At 35.3% G+C, this 16,163-nt stretch overlaps 1 protein-coding gene across 2 annotated transcripts in view; it reads left to right on the forward strand.

Moving 5' to 3' along the window:
- The window catches only part of SCAF11 (SR-related CTD associated factor 11), a 49,852-nt gene that overhangs the window by 21,927 nt on the left and 11,762 nt on the right, over nucleotides 1-16,163 (forward strand). For both annotated transcript variants that reach the window (XM_082310789.1, XM_082310790.1), the window contains exons 6-12: nucleotides 4,407-4,484; nucleotides 6,123-6,220; nucleotides 7,288-7,355; nucleotides 7,976-8,031; nucleotides 10,477-10,583; nucleotides 11,501-11,590; nucleotides 12,872-12,978. In XM_082310789.1, coding sequence (XP_082166915.1) covers nucleotides 4,407-4,484; nucleotides 6,123-6,220; nucleotides 7,288-7,355; nucleotides 7,976-8,031; nucleotides 10,477-10,583; nucleotides 11,501-11,590; nucleotides 12,872-12,978 — 604 coding nt within the window. The remainder of the gene's footprint in view (nucleotides 1-4,406; nucleotides 4,485-6,122; nucleotides 6,221-7,287; nucleotides 7,356-7,975; nucleotides 8,032-10,476; nucleotides 10,584-11,500; nucleotides 11,591-12,871; nucleotides 12,979-16,163) is intronic.

The raw sequence follows: 16,163 nt of genomic DNA on the forward strand, positions 1-16,163 counted from the left end.
ATTTTGTGATTCTGTGATTTATCAAGTACATTGACGCAGCAACTTATGAATGTTAATGTTGTTAAAGTGCAGTGCAAAAGTCTATGTGAGTGGTTTGGAGTTTGACTTCAACTCTTCCAGTGATACAGTGTCAAAGAAAGTACAGTGACACATACAGTATCTTTCTTATCGTAGAATTCACAGATCCTTACAAATAATGAATCATTTCATCCTTTCCTAAAGACAGGCACCGTTCCAATAGAACTTGTCAACACTTTATGGCAATTTTGGATTGGAAGTTAAGGACTAGCCAAACATGTGATGTAGGCAGAGAGAAAAAACGCTGTTTAGAATTGCAACTAGGTAGTCTGTTGATTAGCTGTTGAGACTAGAATCTCTGTTTTTATGCACTCTGTATCTTTTACTATCCATGAATGATGTTTTTAAAAAAAAAAAACAAACTAACATCTCTTGTCAGAAACAGTGCTTTCCTAAAGCATACAAAAATTTTAAATGTACTTGCTTATTTGAAGTAGTCTGAAAAGTCATCCTGTGTTTTTACATGCTTCTAGAAAATACTGCATTTCCTGATGTCTTCCTCCTTTTCTTTCATCAAAATGTGGAGAGGTGTTTCTCACTACATATATTGTTACAGTCTCCCTTTTCATTGAAGTTGAGGCAGAATTGTGGGCTTTTCAGTGTACTATTATTACTAGGTGGAGTGAAATATACAGACATTACTTTTACAATTTAAACCTCACCTTTAAGCCTGAATTTAGTTACGAGAATCTGGTATTATTTGTTTGTGTTGCTTAACAGGTTCTCTAATAAAGAAGCAATAAGTGCAGGATCATGTTTCTTTTTGGATCAGCTTTTCAATACAGTAGTTGAAGAACAGACTTTATTATGGGCAACTGGAAGAAAAAAAATTATAGGGGAAGGGATTTACTGCAGCAACTCTTAATTCTATCCATCTTGTTACTATTTGTTATGAAACCTTGTAACATGGAACTTGATGAGGTGGGGATATCTGCTAAAGTTATTTTATCAGCCAAATATGTTTTGAGGTTAGCTTCACCTATTTGTATAGCTTCTTGAAAATTCCCAGCTGGAATATAGTGACTACTTCAGCCTTTTGTCTACCTCACTTTGTTCAAGTGCTGTTTGAAGTGATGCAGTTAAAATAAGGGACACTTACTCCTTGAGTTTAGAGATCACAGTTTTGTGGTGCTGTAGCAGTTACAGGAATATTGAACATTAAGTTATGCCTGTGTAGCTAAAGCAAGATTTTTCTAGAGGGTCATCAAAACCAAATAAAATACTATGAAATGAGTGTTTGGAAAACTTGGGAACAAATGCACACGTGCTCATGGATAGTTTTTCAGGGGTTTCAGACTTTGTGAACACTTGCATACTTTATGAAGAGAATTCTCCAGATATCACAGGGTAGGTGAAAGAATGAATCACTGCAGAGTTACCAGTTTTAACACAAGAACTATGAGTAGTTTTGTCTGGAGAGTAAAACAGTCGAAGACATTTTGAAGTGTGCTGAGTTACTATTCTGTGTTTTTTTGAAGAAAAGCAAAGCAACTCACAAATACCAGCTGTGAGGTTCTAATGATTTTGATGATGACATTAAATACTACATGTTCTGATTTTTAAACAGCTATATTAAAGGAAGATATTGTATGAAGCTGTGGTTCTTCTAAGGTTGTGACACATCCCACACCCCTCCTCCCTTGTGCACAATAAAAGTGATAGCTGCTGCTTGGACTCATTCCATCTCAATGGCTTTTTTCTTGTTTTAAATATTCTTTTTTCCCCAAAAGGACAGTGTACATTCACTATTACTTATGATGCTCCCTGAACAGAAGCATCAGAAGAGAGGAATTGCTAACTTGCCTTGAATGAAAGAAGACTCAACACCTTCTTTGGTTACTGAACCATCTTCTCAAAAGAAGATGAAAGAGATGTAGAAAACGTAGTCAACTTTTTTTACCCTCACTCCTTTCTATAGCAGTGCAAATTCAGTCTTGCTGTTGGGAAGAGGGACAGGAGAAATTTTTTTTTCTTCCATTTCCACTTAAAAGGCTTGTTCTTACATATTAGCAGGCAGATGAGAGCTGATGCATGTTTAGACAAAAGTGTTATGTAGATGAAGTAACCTCTAGCTTTCCTCAGGGCTGCCCAACAATCATACTGTGCTGGGGGGCATGGGGGTGCACATGGGACTGTCCTGTCTTTAATAGAGTTTCTCGAGATCTGTTGCAAACTGTCAGATAATGCTAGGGCCGTGAAAAGCAACTGAGTAAGAGTGGAAAGAGCATCTGCTGTTTCTGAACATATCTGAACCTAATGGTAGCTTTTGATTCTTCCAGAATGTTTTCCTCTTTTTCTACTTCTTGGTATAACTGTATGTAATTGTTAAACACTTGTCCAGAAGAACTGAACATATAACAGTAAACATTTTTCTAGTGGAGCAAAACCACTTGTCATTTGGATTGCTGCTAGTAACACTTGGTATTCTATGGTACTTCATTGCGATGAATAAACATAACTTACTGTGATTTAAACTTGGTAATGTAACTTCATATTCATGTGTAAATTTAATGTAGAAACAGATTGTATTCTTGGAAAAACTTAATTTTCAGCTAAGGTAAATCCTGAAATGAGACTGAAAATGACTAAGAAAATTAACTTCCTCCTACCTCTCTTTGACGGTCTGGTATATCTAAGAATCAAAGTATTTACCTTGAAGTTTGCAGCTGATTCAACAGTTACAGTGCATTGCATACTATCAAATATCCCAACTGAACAATACACTGCTATGTTACTGTGGGTTAGCTTTACGTCGACTGCAGGACAAAACCTGTCTTCGTGATCCGAGTCCTTAGGGAACTGGCTTGATTGCCCAATCTGCTTTTGTTAACCAAGGCCATGACACTGCAGGGAACAATGGTATCCCCCAACAGGGGGAAGTTTTTAGTTAGGATAAAACACCAGAGCACCAAAAGGAGAGGTAATGGCTTTGACTTACATTCTTGTTCAACAACTTGTTCATGAAACTACCCCTGGGGTGTTTTGGTTTTGTTTGGTGTTTTTATTAATCAGTCTAACTTTGTTCTGTCTACTTCAATTGAAATCAGAAGCCGCCTGAATGCTCAAGGTTTGGGGGCTGTGTAGGTGAAAAAGAATCTGAGCACTCTTTGAAATTGAGAAAAGAACAGAACGAACTGGAAAATGAAAAGCCCCAATGAAAAGACAAGAACGAAGTTCACTGAATTTCAGGGCAGAGTTCATATGCAAGTTTCTCATAGCTGCTTATGCAATTCTAATACTGCATCTTGCTTGCATAAATAAAAAGTGTAATACCCTGCTAGTTCTCTTAAGGGAAGAAATTGCATGCCTCTTAAGGGCATACAATTCATCTACTGGTCCTTGTTCAGTGGATGAATTAGGGCTGGAGGCTGGGTGTGGGGTGTTTTTCTTTGTTTTAGAAGAGTTCTGAAGTGAGCCTGTGAAGGCCAATGGGTTTGGGGGGAGTGGGGGAACGATGGCAAAAAACCAAAACACAAACAAAGAAAACCTACCAACCCCCCCCCCCGCCACACACATATGGAATTAAAATGAATAAACAGTTCTCTAGCAGCAGAAATGAATATGGATTTCTCTAAAAGTTGATTCATTACATGATCCAGTTGGGTGGAACTTCAGTTGAAGCTTCCCTATTCCATGGTTAATATGCTTTATTGTTCTCTCTCATGTGTGCATGTTATCTGATGTAGTGCAGCCTCAATAAGAGGGCGTTTAGGTGATTGGGGAAAAAACAATTAATCTCTATTTCCATGAAACTGTAGGGTAAAATAACCTTCTTCTGTTCACTGGCAAAGTGGTTTGTAAAACTTTGTCTTAAATGTGGGAATCTGTTCTCTCTGCTGACTGCAAAAAAAGAGATGTCAAATAGATATGCAAGATAAGGGAAGGTGTTACCTTGTTGGCTGTTGGTCTTCCCAGTTTTATGTTCTGGGGGCGACATGACCCAACACGCTTTCTTTTGAAAAGAACATTAAGAAATAAAACATTAAACCAATAAGAAATAAAAAAGACGTTTGTGTATTGGTATAAAATCACAGTTACCTAACAGGGATTTAAAAATGTAGCTAACTTGATGTAAAATGCTTTTCCTTTTTTCAACATAACTTCTGAGTTACGTTCTTGTTTCCTTTAGATTTTCCCCTAAGGAGCGATCTACTTATATGAAAGAAAATACTGAGTGTATGGATAATGTGTGCAAATACATTCCTAATGTGAACAAGTTGTAATTTTGTGGTTTTCTGTAAGCTACTATACTAGCAAATAAAAGTATAGAAAACTGAGACTTCTCTTAACTTATTACAAATTTTGTAATGAGGAAAATAATTTTTCAGACACAGGCTTCATGTCCTATTGATCGCAGACCATTTCAAGCAGTATGCAGGCTTGATGCATTAGAAAAGCAGATAAAGGTAAGTTCCAGACTTATTCTCTTAAATAACTTCAGTTGCAGGAATACCCAAGTTATGCTGCAGCCTTTTATTCATACATCTGTGTTAAATAAGCTTTCCTAATGAAATAATTATTGCTTTAATGTTTCTATTGCATATTTGAAGCTAGGAATTATTCTTAATTATTTTTTCAAAGCAAGTGTTTACAGTAATAATAATCACAAAGCTGCTATTGCTACTTTATAGTATCTTTGAGCATTCCTGATATATCCAAGGATAGAAGTATAGTAATTGGTCTCAAAGTGTTTTTTAACTAGGTTTTGTAAACAAGTGCTATATCAATTAGCATGCAATCTTGCCTTTTTTTCTTTAGCTGAGGTGAATCTTGTATGTTCACAGCCTCCAATTCACAGTCAAAAACACATGAAGGCTAAGTCTTGTTCAATGTAAATTTCTGAATTTTTTCAGCTTTCACCTCAATACCGCTGTGGAGAGTAGTTTATCAAGTAGGAAAATAAAACTTGATTCTGATAGTTGATGTCTAAAACGGACATAGAAAGATGCTGATAATTCTGTATACAGTTTTGAAATTCTGTGGTGAAATTATGGTTATAAATAATCGCTAAGCTGTTGGGTTTGCATTTTGCTATGTTTAGAGAACAGGCTCCCACTGCCCATTTCTTGAGGCCCAGGTGGTCAACTGCAAAGGAACGAGACTGACAGCCACAGATACTTGTTCTCATCAAAAACCATGCTAGCATATTTTATCTTCTTTATTTCTAAAGAATCAAGGAAGCAGCTGAAACAAGATAAACTGTTTTCGCATAGAAGAGTGTAAAGGCTGTATCAAAATATAGTTTGAAAGGATCTTTGTTCATAGAACTGCAGTGTAAACAGCTGGGCAGAGAACAAGGGTCCTGCTCTGAAAAAGAGCCGCTGGAGCAGTAGGGGTAGGTGGAATATGTACCGAGAAGTGCTGACGTTGTGGTCAACATTAGCAGGGGCACTATCAGGACATTGGCAGCTTAAGGAGTTGCATATGAAGCCAAAATTCTAGAATGAAGAAATACAGGATATCTAATGCGAACAATTTCAGTGTAGCTGTTGAAGTAACTTCATAGTGTGTAATAAAAATCATATTGCTTTCTTAAAATTTTGAAGATGTGGGAAAAAAAGTGTTATAAAATCTGTAAGTTATTTTACTCTAGAGGAAAATGGGGTGCTTTTTAATTATGAGGAAACATTTGAAATTGAGTGATAATTCAGCATTTTCTCAAGCTGAACCTTGTGTATTCAGATCAACCAACTTAGTTTAAAAACCTTAGCTTCCAGATTCTCAATGGAAGAAAGTGCGTAGCTTTGAGATGCTTGCCATGGCAGTCTGAGTATTCAGGGATTTTTCGTCTTGTGGAATTAGTATGCATCTCTGGCATAGCCAATATACATGTCAAGGTGGGTTTTTCTTCCATTTCATGAAAAAGAAATGAAAAAAAAATTCCAAATCTGCAAACTGTGAGATTAAAGAAGTAATGATTTGAAATGGTTTCGAGTCCTTCTGTTTGAGGTTATTGTCTCTGTAGACCTTAAGAGTCTTTTAACGTATTTAAAGCCCATGTGTGTTGAGATTCTAGACTGGATTGACTTCATTTTTCAATACAGGTTCAGGTTAAGAAACAACTAAGGAGGAAGGAAGAAGAGGAAAACTGTGCCTGCAATAAGGGAAAATATAGCCATGTGAAGATGAGAAGTTTTGTGAGGTTGGTCATCCACTTAATTTCAAGCATTCTAATTGGAATATTCAAAATATAAATTCAACTATTTTAAAATATACACCCTGGAAAATTTTTTAAAATTACATTTATTTTAAAATAAACTATTTTCCATCAGTGGTAGTTCAGCTTTACTTTTATCACTGATGTAATTCCCACTTGAATATTTACAATAGCAGGTAGGAAGTAAGGAGCAACGTATTTCTTGCATTGAGCTCTGTGAAATTTGCATTTTTCAAGCAATTCTGACAAATTTCTTACTAATTTGAATTAAGATTTTATGGCTAGATCATATTTTAACAATATAAATCTTCTTCTCTGGTTATCTAAACAGACATCTGCTTTCTTGAATGTTATCATAAACATTGGTAATGTTCCTCTTTTACTATAAAATGTTGTAGTCAAAAACTCATTTTATTCTAGTGAGTTTGAGAGGGACATTAGCGTTCCTGTTTTGAGAAGATTTATCTTGTCACATTTGCTGGATTGCATAAGGGGAAGCTCAGGATTACACAGACAAATTTCACTAAATAGTGATAATCTGAAGTCAGTGTTTAATGGAATGTATGATATATACAGAGTTCTTGAGATTGAATTTGAAGCAGACCTCGCTACAGAAAAGATAACTAGAAGTAAATTACCTTTTTTGGCTCTTAGAAAATAAACAAGATTGATCTTTGCACCTCATCATTCTGAATCACCACTGACTGATATTCTTCAAAGTATTTATGCAAGCAGGTTATAACATCTTTCACTTGTTGCCATGAAATCAAGCAAAATTAAGCATTCAGATTTAATACAGGATATTAACTTTTGTGTTGTGTAAATGGATTTTCTTTTTTTCCATCTGTAAGCTTTGTGAAGCGCTGTGGCTTTTAATATATGGAAGATGATACACGTGATGAAAGTTGAGGTTTTAACAGCAATCAGAACTTGGTTTATGTGCACGAAATAAAAATTCCTTAAAATAGGAGCTGATTTTGTTTGGGTGTATATACTGTTAGCTTAAATATGCCCAGAAATAACTTTTGTGATATCTTTCGTTAATCTTGCAGAAGAGGTGTATGTCCAGACAGAGGGCCGTTAACAGTAAAATTAAGCAAAGTTGTGAAGAAAAAATACAGTAAGTTGGTATTTGTCCTCTATTTGCTAGAATTGCTGTTTTTTATTAAGGAACTTTTAGAATTTCTTTTCTTGATGAGCCAATTTTTTTTTTTTTTTAATTACTTACATTTGAAAACCAAATACCAAGGAATAGAAGCATGGAACTTAAGAGAACAAAATTGCAGTATGTGAAACTACTGTTCTTATTTTACTGGAAAGACTGCCTCTTCAATTTCAGTCACAAGTGAAATGGATTTGGTTTCAGCCTAAAGTCATTTTCTGCATCAGACAGTCGGTGCACAGCTGATGGCTAGCTTCTATTCACAGGAAGTTTTTTGGTGAGAGTTCAGACACAAGAAGCACTTAGCTATATTTTGGGGCTGCCATTTTGAGAGGCTTGTTTAATAGATATTGTTTGGTAAGTGTGTTCATAATTTATGAAACTAAGCAAATACCTGAAGAGGTGAAAACTGCTTGATATATGAAAACCTATAGTGAAGGTGCATGCATTTTAATTTTACTCAGTTTGTATGTAAACATTGTAAATACATTTTTCATTAACCTCTCATTGCATTGACAAACAATTAAAAACTAATAGGCTAAAGTTAAGATCAAAGTTTTTTTTCTTATTCCATACAGGTAATATTTTGTATGACAACCGAAACAAGAAAGCTTTGTCTGGGAAGATAAACAAGGTTGGTTCTGATAATGAAACATTTGTAAACGTTTTTTTTCATGAAAGCATTTTTAAAACTACGTTTCTGCTTATTTTTAAGGTTAACTTGTTCTATTTGTTAATTTTAATATGATCCAAACATAGTTATTTTTGTCTCTCTTTTTGTCTTGAAGGAAGTAATTAGAATATAGTGCTAGGTTTATATGAGCTTCTCTCTCAGATTAAACTTTAGTTTTGTGGTGGTAAATATTTTCATTTAGATTAGGATGTTACATTATAAGATACTGTAACTACTCTGTTTTCATCTTCACCAAAAGAAGATGGTATCAGCTACAAGCTGTTAGCCAAGTACCATTATGTGAAGGATGTGAAGGTTTTCATTATTTCCATGAAAATACATAGTTGTAATCAACCAAGGAACTTGTTACATGAATAAACCATGGATGTTATAGTTGGCATCAAGTTGTTTTTTTTAATGAGAGATTACTCCCAAGAATGTTTGTGTTTCCAGGTTTCTTGTTTAGTTCATAAATTTTAGCCTATAGCACAGGTTTATAATATGCAGAACTTATAAGGAGTTATAAAGGCTCTGTTTGATTTCTGCCTTCCCTCCTTTCAAAAATACTTCATGTCTCTGGGACACAAGTTTGTGATCAGTGCTTCCTTACTCATAGTTGTACGTGTAAATGCGTTTGCATGAAACAGTTTTAGGCCATAAATTTCATTCTGAAGTGTCAGTGTCGTCATTCTCCATCATTCTGTCTCACGTGAAGTTTAAAAATTTGGAGGGAAAACTGTCTTCAGGTTCCTGTTTTGCCTGCTGCCTTGCTTCATGTAGTATCATGCTGCATCACGTGCTGCATTGTGTATTTTCAGTAGCTGGTGGCCCGAGTTGTCACTTTTATTTGGTGCTTATACACCGTAGCTCTCAGCGATATCTTTTGCTCCAGCCTTCCCCTTCTAAGTCAGTTATTTAGAAATTTTGGTTCCGTTACCAAGTAAAGTTAAAGGTACCTTTCATTAAATTGAAGAGGTTTTGAACTGGAAGGATAAAGCTTAATGGTAAGCCAAACTCTAATTTGACTTCAAGGTTGGTGAATGCTTTCATATCTAATTTCAGTGATTTATTGTGCACTATTTAATAGCGTTAATGTCTCAAATGGTACCTGTTGCACAAAAGGTGCATAAGCAAAAGTAGAGCCATTAAAAACCTTGAGGAGGAGGTACAGGGCTCAATTAGCCAATAAACACTCAAAATTTAAAATAATTTAAAAGAAAGCACTATTTACTAACAACCACTTCAATAATGATATTTGTGGAACATCTGGATAGCTTTTTTAGATGGAGGGAGAAATGTTAATGTTCAAAATGATAGTATTTTTAAAACAAAATTTAAAACCAACAGCTTTTGAGGAGAAACTTGCAGTTTGCACACTGATGAAATAGGTCATGTTCCCATCAAAACTGGCGCTCTCTGCCAGAGTTCAACGGAGCATGTGGATAATGACTGCATACTTGAGACATACATTTATATAAATCCTATTACAAAGCTTGTTTTTCATCAGAGTAAATATATTCTGAAAGAAAATGATGGGAAGACCCTCTGAGTTGCCATTTTAAAATACCAGTCATGGGGAATGAACAGGAATGTTTTAGTCAGATTCTATGTGGCATTAACCCTTTCGGTGAAAAGACATAAATGGCAAAAACAGGTCAGTGTAGGTAAGTGTGTCAGTCTGGTAGTCCGGGAGGAGCGCTTGGAGGATTATTTTTTGGCTTTTTTTCCCCTGCCGCCAGCCCAGTACACAGCAATAGCAACAGGGTGTACTGCACGCAACGCGAAAGCAATGCGCTAGCATACAGTGGGGTGGCTAGGTGGTGTTAGCAATTGAAATAGAGGCTGGTATTTGTTGAAATATGAAGTGGATTCTGAGTATTGTGCCTTCATGTGAGGGCCCAGTAAACAGACGCGCCAGTCAATCTTCCATTTTGTAATCCTACCTGAAGGCAAAGGAGAATCCCTTTACTACTACTACTTACGTTAGATTTTCTTGTTACTTTGAAACCAAACATTCAGTGAACTGCTGTGAAGGGGTCGGTCTGAAGGTGCTAACGCTGTACTTACTGTGGGTCATTAGGTAGCAGAAATGGGAATTGTGAAATAGTATAGATCAGGCTCATTTATTGATAATTTCTGTATGGAGCATTAAAGATTTTACCATGGAAAGCCTATATAAAATACCAAGTTTATCTGCAGAGAGCGGGTGTTGAAAATTTGGAGACTGAATAAAGAAAATTTGTTTGCTGTAACTGCAAATCTTGGCGTATAACTATGGAGCTACTATGGTGCCTGCTTTTTGTGAGCTAAAGTCTTGCTGACATGATTTAATTTCAGTGCATCTTCGTGTATTAAATGTTAATTATTTTATTTCGGATGTCTCTAATTCATAAATTTTTTTTGTAGCCCAGAAGACAGACCTGCTGGAATGAGTGCTTCAGAACTAATTTCTTCAGTACGCTTCCGGCCGGTGGTAGCAATGAAGAATCCTTTTTTAGCTGTAGAAATGACTGGTTAGTATATACTAGTGCTTAATGTAAACTGATGGGGTACTGTATTGTAGATGCTGTAGTTCCTTCTGCTTCTATATACTGCCTTGAAATATTTTGAAGATTGGCTGTTTTTATATTCATTGATGAAGAGCAGTTAAAGGGTAAACACAAACATTTTAAAACGAGTAGTGTTAAGGGCACACGCCAATTTCTGTCGTGTGTTCAGCATTAAAATACTTAAGTGTGTGCTTTTAATCTAATTGATTTTATGGGAGTTAAGTTTTATTTTTAGCTCATATTTAAACTCCTTGCTGAATTGAAGCTTTGGATAGGAAAGGGTTAGTCCTGTTATTACAACAGCAACTGGCAAAACAGTGATCAGTAAATATCCCGGTTTGTATCAGAAACAATCTTTGTTGTTGTTCCTTGACTCCAAGAGGAATACTTTAAACATACATGAAGCAATGTTTCTTAATGAGCCTAATACTTAAGAAAGGGTGTAAAAAGTATTTTTTTGTTGAGAAGATGGAACAAAAAGAACAGTCTAGAGGAACATTGTTTGGATAATGTGGCCGAATCAAAAAATTACTGTGTCTGTATGTTTTCACCAGTCTGTAAATGAAAGAAACTTTTTGCTATGCCTGCAACAGTATTAATTTGTCAAGGATGCAAAGTTTCTCCATCTTTCAACTTCCCAGAAGACACATTTCATCTCCTGTTTTCCATTCTATCTGCCTCATTTATTTAGGACTTCTGTTAATGTTTACTACTTTTTCCCTCTAACCAATAATCATGCATAGTTTCATCATGACTGTTGAAAGTTCTAATACAGTTAAATTTAAAAAAAAAAGTCATCGACAGACGCAATTATTGAAATACAAAATTTTCATAGTACAAAGCTACTTTTTGGAACTCTTTGTATGAAATTTGTATTTCAGTACAGAATTCACAGAAGTCAATGCAGCAATCAGACAGAAGAGACAAGAACTGGAATTGTCCTGTTCATCTGTGCTTGCTAGAGTTGAAAGGTATGTGGTTTGTATTTGTAGTGCAAAAGATCTTAATATAGTACTTCAGGTTTGGGATTTGATTAATTCATATTGCTCTTCAGACAGAATATAGTTTGATCATAGTGTTTGCATGTAACTCGTTAAATTTTTGTGTATTTGCTGCATGCTATTTTTATGTCAATAGATTCTTTTCTGTATTTCTTAATGCTTTTTTGATATTCATGGTAAGCATAACTTCACTGTCTTGTGCGTCTTTTTCACAGAAATGCAAGTTTAAATATATTTTCTGTTTGGAAACTTGTGTACAATGTGCTTTTTAAATTATTTCTGTCATTAGAAATCAGACTATGTTTGCTTTAACACCAATCTGATTCTGATTTCCCTCCCCTTCCTCATCCCCCCTTTCATGGGTTGGTTCTAACACTTCTTTCTCTAGATGTTTATAAACAAATGCATTTAGAAAGTGTTAAGAGGCGCTCTATCAGGTGAAACAGAGAACGTAGAATAATTTTTTTTGTCAGAGAGCAGATGTGTGTTAAAACCTACCCTAAGGATGTTTTCATGAATATAAAGCAGAAGCATAAAAATAACTGATTTTAAAATAACACAGTAAGAAATTGGTTCTGTCTATGATCTTAATTTCACTACATATCTCTCTACTCTCTTTGGCATAAAACAAAGGCTAAAGACAAAAGAGGAAGTAAAAGTTGTACCTAGGATTTAAATAATGAATTCAAATTTTTTTACATGTACTTTTCCTTGTGGAAAGCTTCATTCTAATTAGTGATAACTTAAAAATTGTAGATCTATAACTGAAGTCTGTTTTCACCCAAGGTTTGCTGAGGGAGCATGAAGAAGTACATATTTATTTTGTTTGTTTAAAAAAAAAAAAGCCTTTACTAAACTGTTGTGTAGACTGTTTCTCATTTTTCTGCAGAAAAGGCTATTCTTCTGCTGAAGTATTAAGTCAGTGTTCAGAACTTTATTTCCAGCAGTATAGCCTACTAATTTGGAGTAGACCGTTTGTTACAGATCTATGTTTGGCTTTGGAGAAAGCCAAATATGTATTGCTTTAACATAACATGCCTTGTTCAAGCTGTTTTACTAGATTAGGCAATAATATAAGCCTGCAATTAAATAAGAGAAGGAAAGTTTTGTTCTCTGTCAGCTTTGCCTTTCTGTCCAACTGTGATGAGGTTGAAAGTGTCATGGTTGCCTAATGTTTTGGTTTTGTCCATTGTTTCCAAAACTTGCTACAAACAGCTAAAACAACCAATATTAATGCTTTTACTTTTCCAGAATTCCTTTAATGTCTTATGGAGCTGAAGCTGAGACCTTTCTTCTCACTTCTACTACAGTAGCAGGGACAATTCTTCCAACAAATATCAGGCCTTTGGAAAACTTTGGTAAACTTTTTTTTTGTAAGTTTTATTTATAGCTCATGTGGAGTATTGTTAAAATATGATTCTTGGAAATCAAAGTGGAGTATATAGTTACAGTTAACAGAAGAAAAAAAAATCTGTTTTGATGTGGTTTGGTACTATTTTGAAGCCAGCTGGTTTATTCTGAAATTAAAATATAGAAGATGAACCAGCCACCCCAGAACTGTCAGAAAAAACATTTTTTCTCTCATCAGAAAGATGAAGAATATTTAAATAAGTTCCAAATTATTTTTCAACATTAGACTATTTAGAACATGTGAGTAATTGCTGTTGATAATATCAGCAACTGATGTACAAATACTGATAACGTTGTCAACTCCTAAGGCAGAACATGGAACTAAATCCCTTATGCTGTCTTTTGGGAGAGGCAGGAGATTTTGAATTTGAGTCTTGACAGCAAAAGAAAAGGAAATTTTCATATATTTTTGTTTTAAAATTTATATTTAGAACAGAATTTTCTCATTTGTTGTCTTGATTAGAACTTTGATACCTTTTATATAAGCATTCCACTTCTTCTCTTAAAGGTGCGATTTTTGAAATGTGAAATTATCAAGCTAACAAGACACGGCAAATAAATTCTTACAGGTTTTTTATGTTTCCATATGTTCTTGCCACACCTGAACTAAAGTTCAGATGTTTAATGTAATATATTACTTATACTGTGGATAAGTGGAAGACAGTCATCAAGATTGAATCTTAAAACATTGTGGTATGTTGACGCTAAAGTTTTAAGTCATCTTCAAGTTTGACTTAAAAACTTCCTACTGAAAAGAAGCATGCAGGAAGTAAGACACAGAGTCTTTGAATTTCCTAGTGAAACTAGGGGATGTTGGATGTGAAGATGTCCCCTGGGGATTTTGGTCACATTCTGTTGAGTGTTCCTTCCCTGTTCAGTTTTTATATAGCAACTGAGGAAAAGACAGACATGCACAAAAAAAAGGTAAGGACAAAAGCAAGGAGAAACCTAACCTGAATACTGTTACAGATGCATGGCAAATACATATAAAGGAGACAGGAGCAAGGCCTTCTCTTACAGGTAGTGTGAGAGATGAAGGAAGAGGCAGATGATGGAGGACATGGGGCACTGGGATTTTCTGCAAAGGTGCAGAACAGGAGGAAAATGAAGCAAATACTGAAAACGGGCACATACAAAAAAAAGGAAACTGGATCTTGTGCTTCTTGCTAAATTGTGCCTGAAAGATGGTCACATAAGCTTTTTTTTAATTTTCACACACCCCACCCTGTCTCTTGGTCATACCTAAAGTGTACAGTTTTGCATCAGAGTAGCAGTTGACAGTTGCTTCCACAGTTGTAAGGAGGCATATAAATATTAATGATGGTTGTGTAACTGTACTGCCTGAATCTTCCCTGTAGCTGCTGCAGCTTTTTTAGTGAATCTACAAATACCATTATGATTTAGGCTGGCATTATGCAGTCCTTTTGCGTGATTAAAATATTTTTAAATGACGATTCAGTGAGCTGAAATGCCTTGTGTTTGGTCCAAGTCCAAAGCTTGTGAAGCTTGTCTGCTAAAATTTTACAAGTCGTAAGGAATGCTAAAAAGAGGCTTGTGTTTCACAAGTAGACTTTGAAAGTGCCACAAAAATAGCTTGCCTTTTAATTCTGTCAGGATTCCCATGTTCCATTTGTAGTCGGAATTTTTATTATTGCAGGGTGATTTCTTCCCCATTGAAAATCATCACAGATGTTACGCGTCATTACAAATTTTTAATATCTGGCTTGTTTTCCTGGCTATTGTAATAGGTTTGAAGACGTAGTTAGTCTGACACAGCCACATGTGGCTGAGTAACTGCTGGTTAACCACTGTGAAGTCACTTTCTAACAAAATTATTGGGGAGACTGTTAGAGTAGGTACCTCAAATAGTGACAGTCACCTAAAACTCCTTTGGAAGTTCTTTACCACGCACGTTGTTTTCTTTTAAATATATGGTACCTTCTATACAATTGATACCATTGGTTTTCTTTTTCTTCAGTGATAATTTGATCAATGGACATCCAAAAACCAAAACTAGATTTTTCTTTTTTTTTCATGTTCAGGCAAATAATTGTGTGTTTATAAGGGAGGTCAGAGGAGGTGATTAATAGCCTGTGCTCTGCTTTAGCCTCCTAAAGGCTAGTGAGGTGCTTGCAGAGTTACTGCTCTAAGGTTATCAAATGATAAGTTTACATTTAATAGACAGTGATATGTTTTTGGTTCTGCTAACAAAGTAGAAAGTGATAGAGGATTTTGTGCTGTTACATACTTGTCTTATTCCTGTCTTATTTTTGTGTAATTAGTTTAAGAATACATTAAACAAATATTTTAGTGCAGTAAACGCATGGGAAATAATGACGTTATGCAGAGAGTTAGAATCAAGACTTTGTGTAATGTGATAAATAAATTGCAAAATCCATAGAAACTAATGTTTCTTAGCAAGTTTCTACTATTAGTGTATGAAAATGAAGCTGTAAAAAGAACTAATTTAAACACTGAATTCTTTATGCTTTCTGAAGTCTACACAAAGTATGAAACAAATTAATGGACATCTCAAGAAATTAATTTAGTTTTGAAGTGAGTATTACCTTCAAGTATATTTACTTAATTTTCATTAATCTTTAATTCCTGAGCTGTCCCTCATAAGCTTTTGTAGGTATCAAGAGTACGTTCTGTTCCCTTTGCAGTGAATATAACCCTTGGCTTCCCTACAAAGACTTTTGCCAAATTGTGGATTGCATGAAACAAATTAATAAAGTATCAAAACAAGAACTGTGCTGCTGTGTGCGACTTACGGTCATTCTTCTTACAGCTTTATGGGTTTTTTTATGCACCATAGGCTACCCCAAAACTTGCCCTCCTTACTCAGTTTGTTAGATGCTGCAGGCAGCCCAGGGGCCTTGCAGAAGAGTTTAAGTTTGCCATGGAGCGTGCAGGGTCTGTTTTACAACTGGTGAATGAGTTTGTGCTGTCTGAAACTCAATTATGTAGAGAGGTATGCTGTCATTGCTGCTTCTGATCAACTGCTTCCCATGTGATCATCCACTGACAGCCATTTAAAAATGTCACTTTCTGTAGTATTGAGCTTTGCTTCTCTAGCATTGAGGCTTCACTGCCAACAGGCCTGTGTTTTGGAATGACAGGAACTGCTATA

Source organism: Platalea leucorodia (assembly GCF_965183815.1).
Source record: "Platalea leucorodia genome assembly, chromosome: 4".
Classification (NCBI taxonomy): Eukaryota; Metazoa; Chordata; class Aves; order Pelecaniformes; family Threskiornithidae; genus Platalea; species Platalea leucorodia.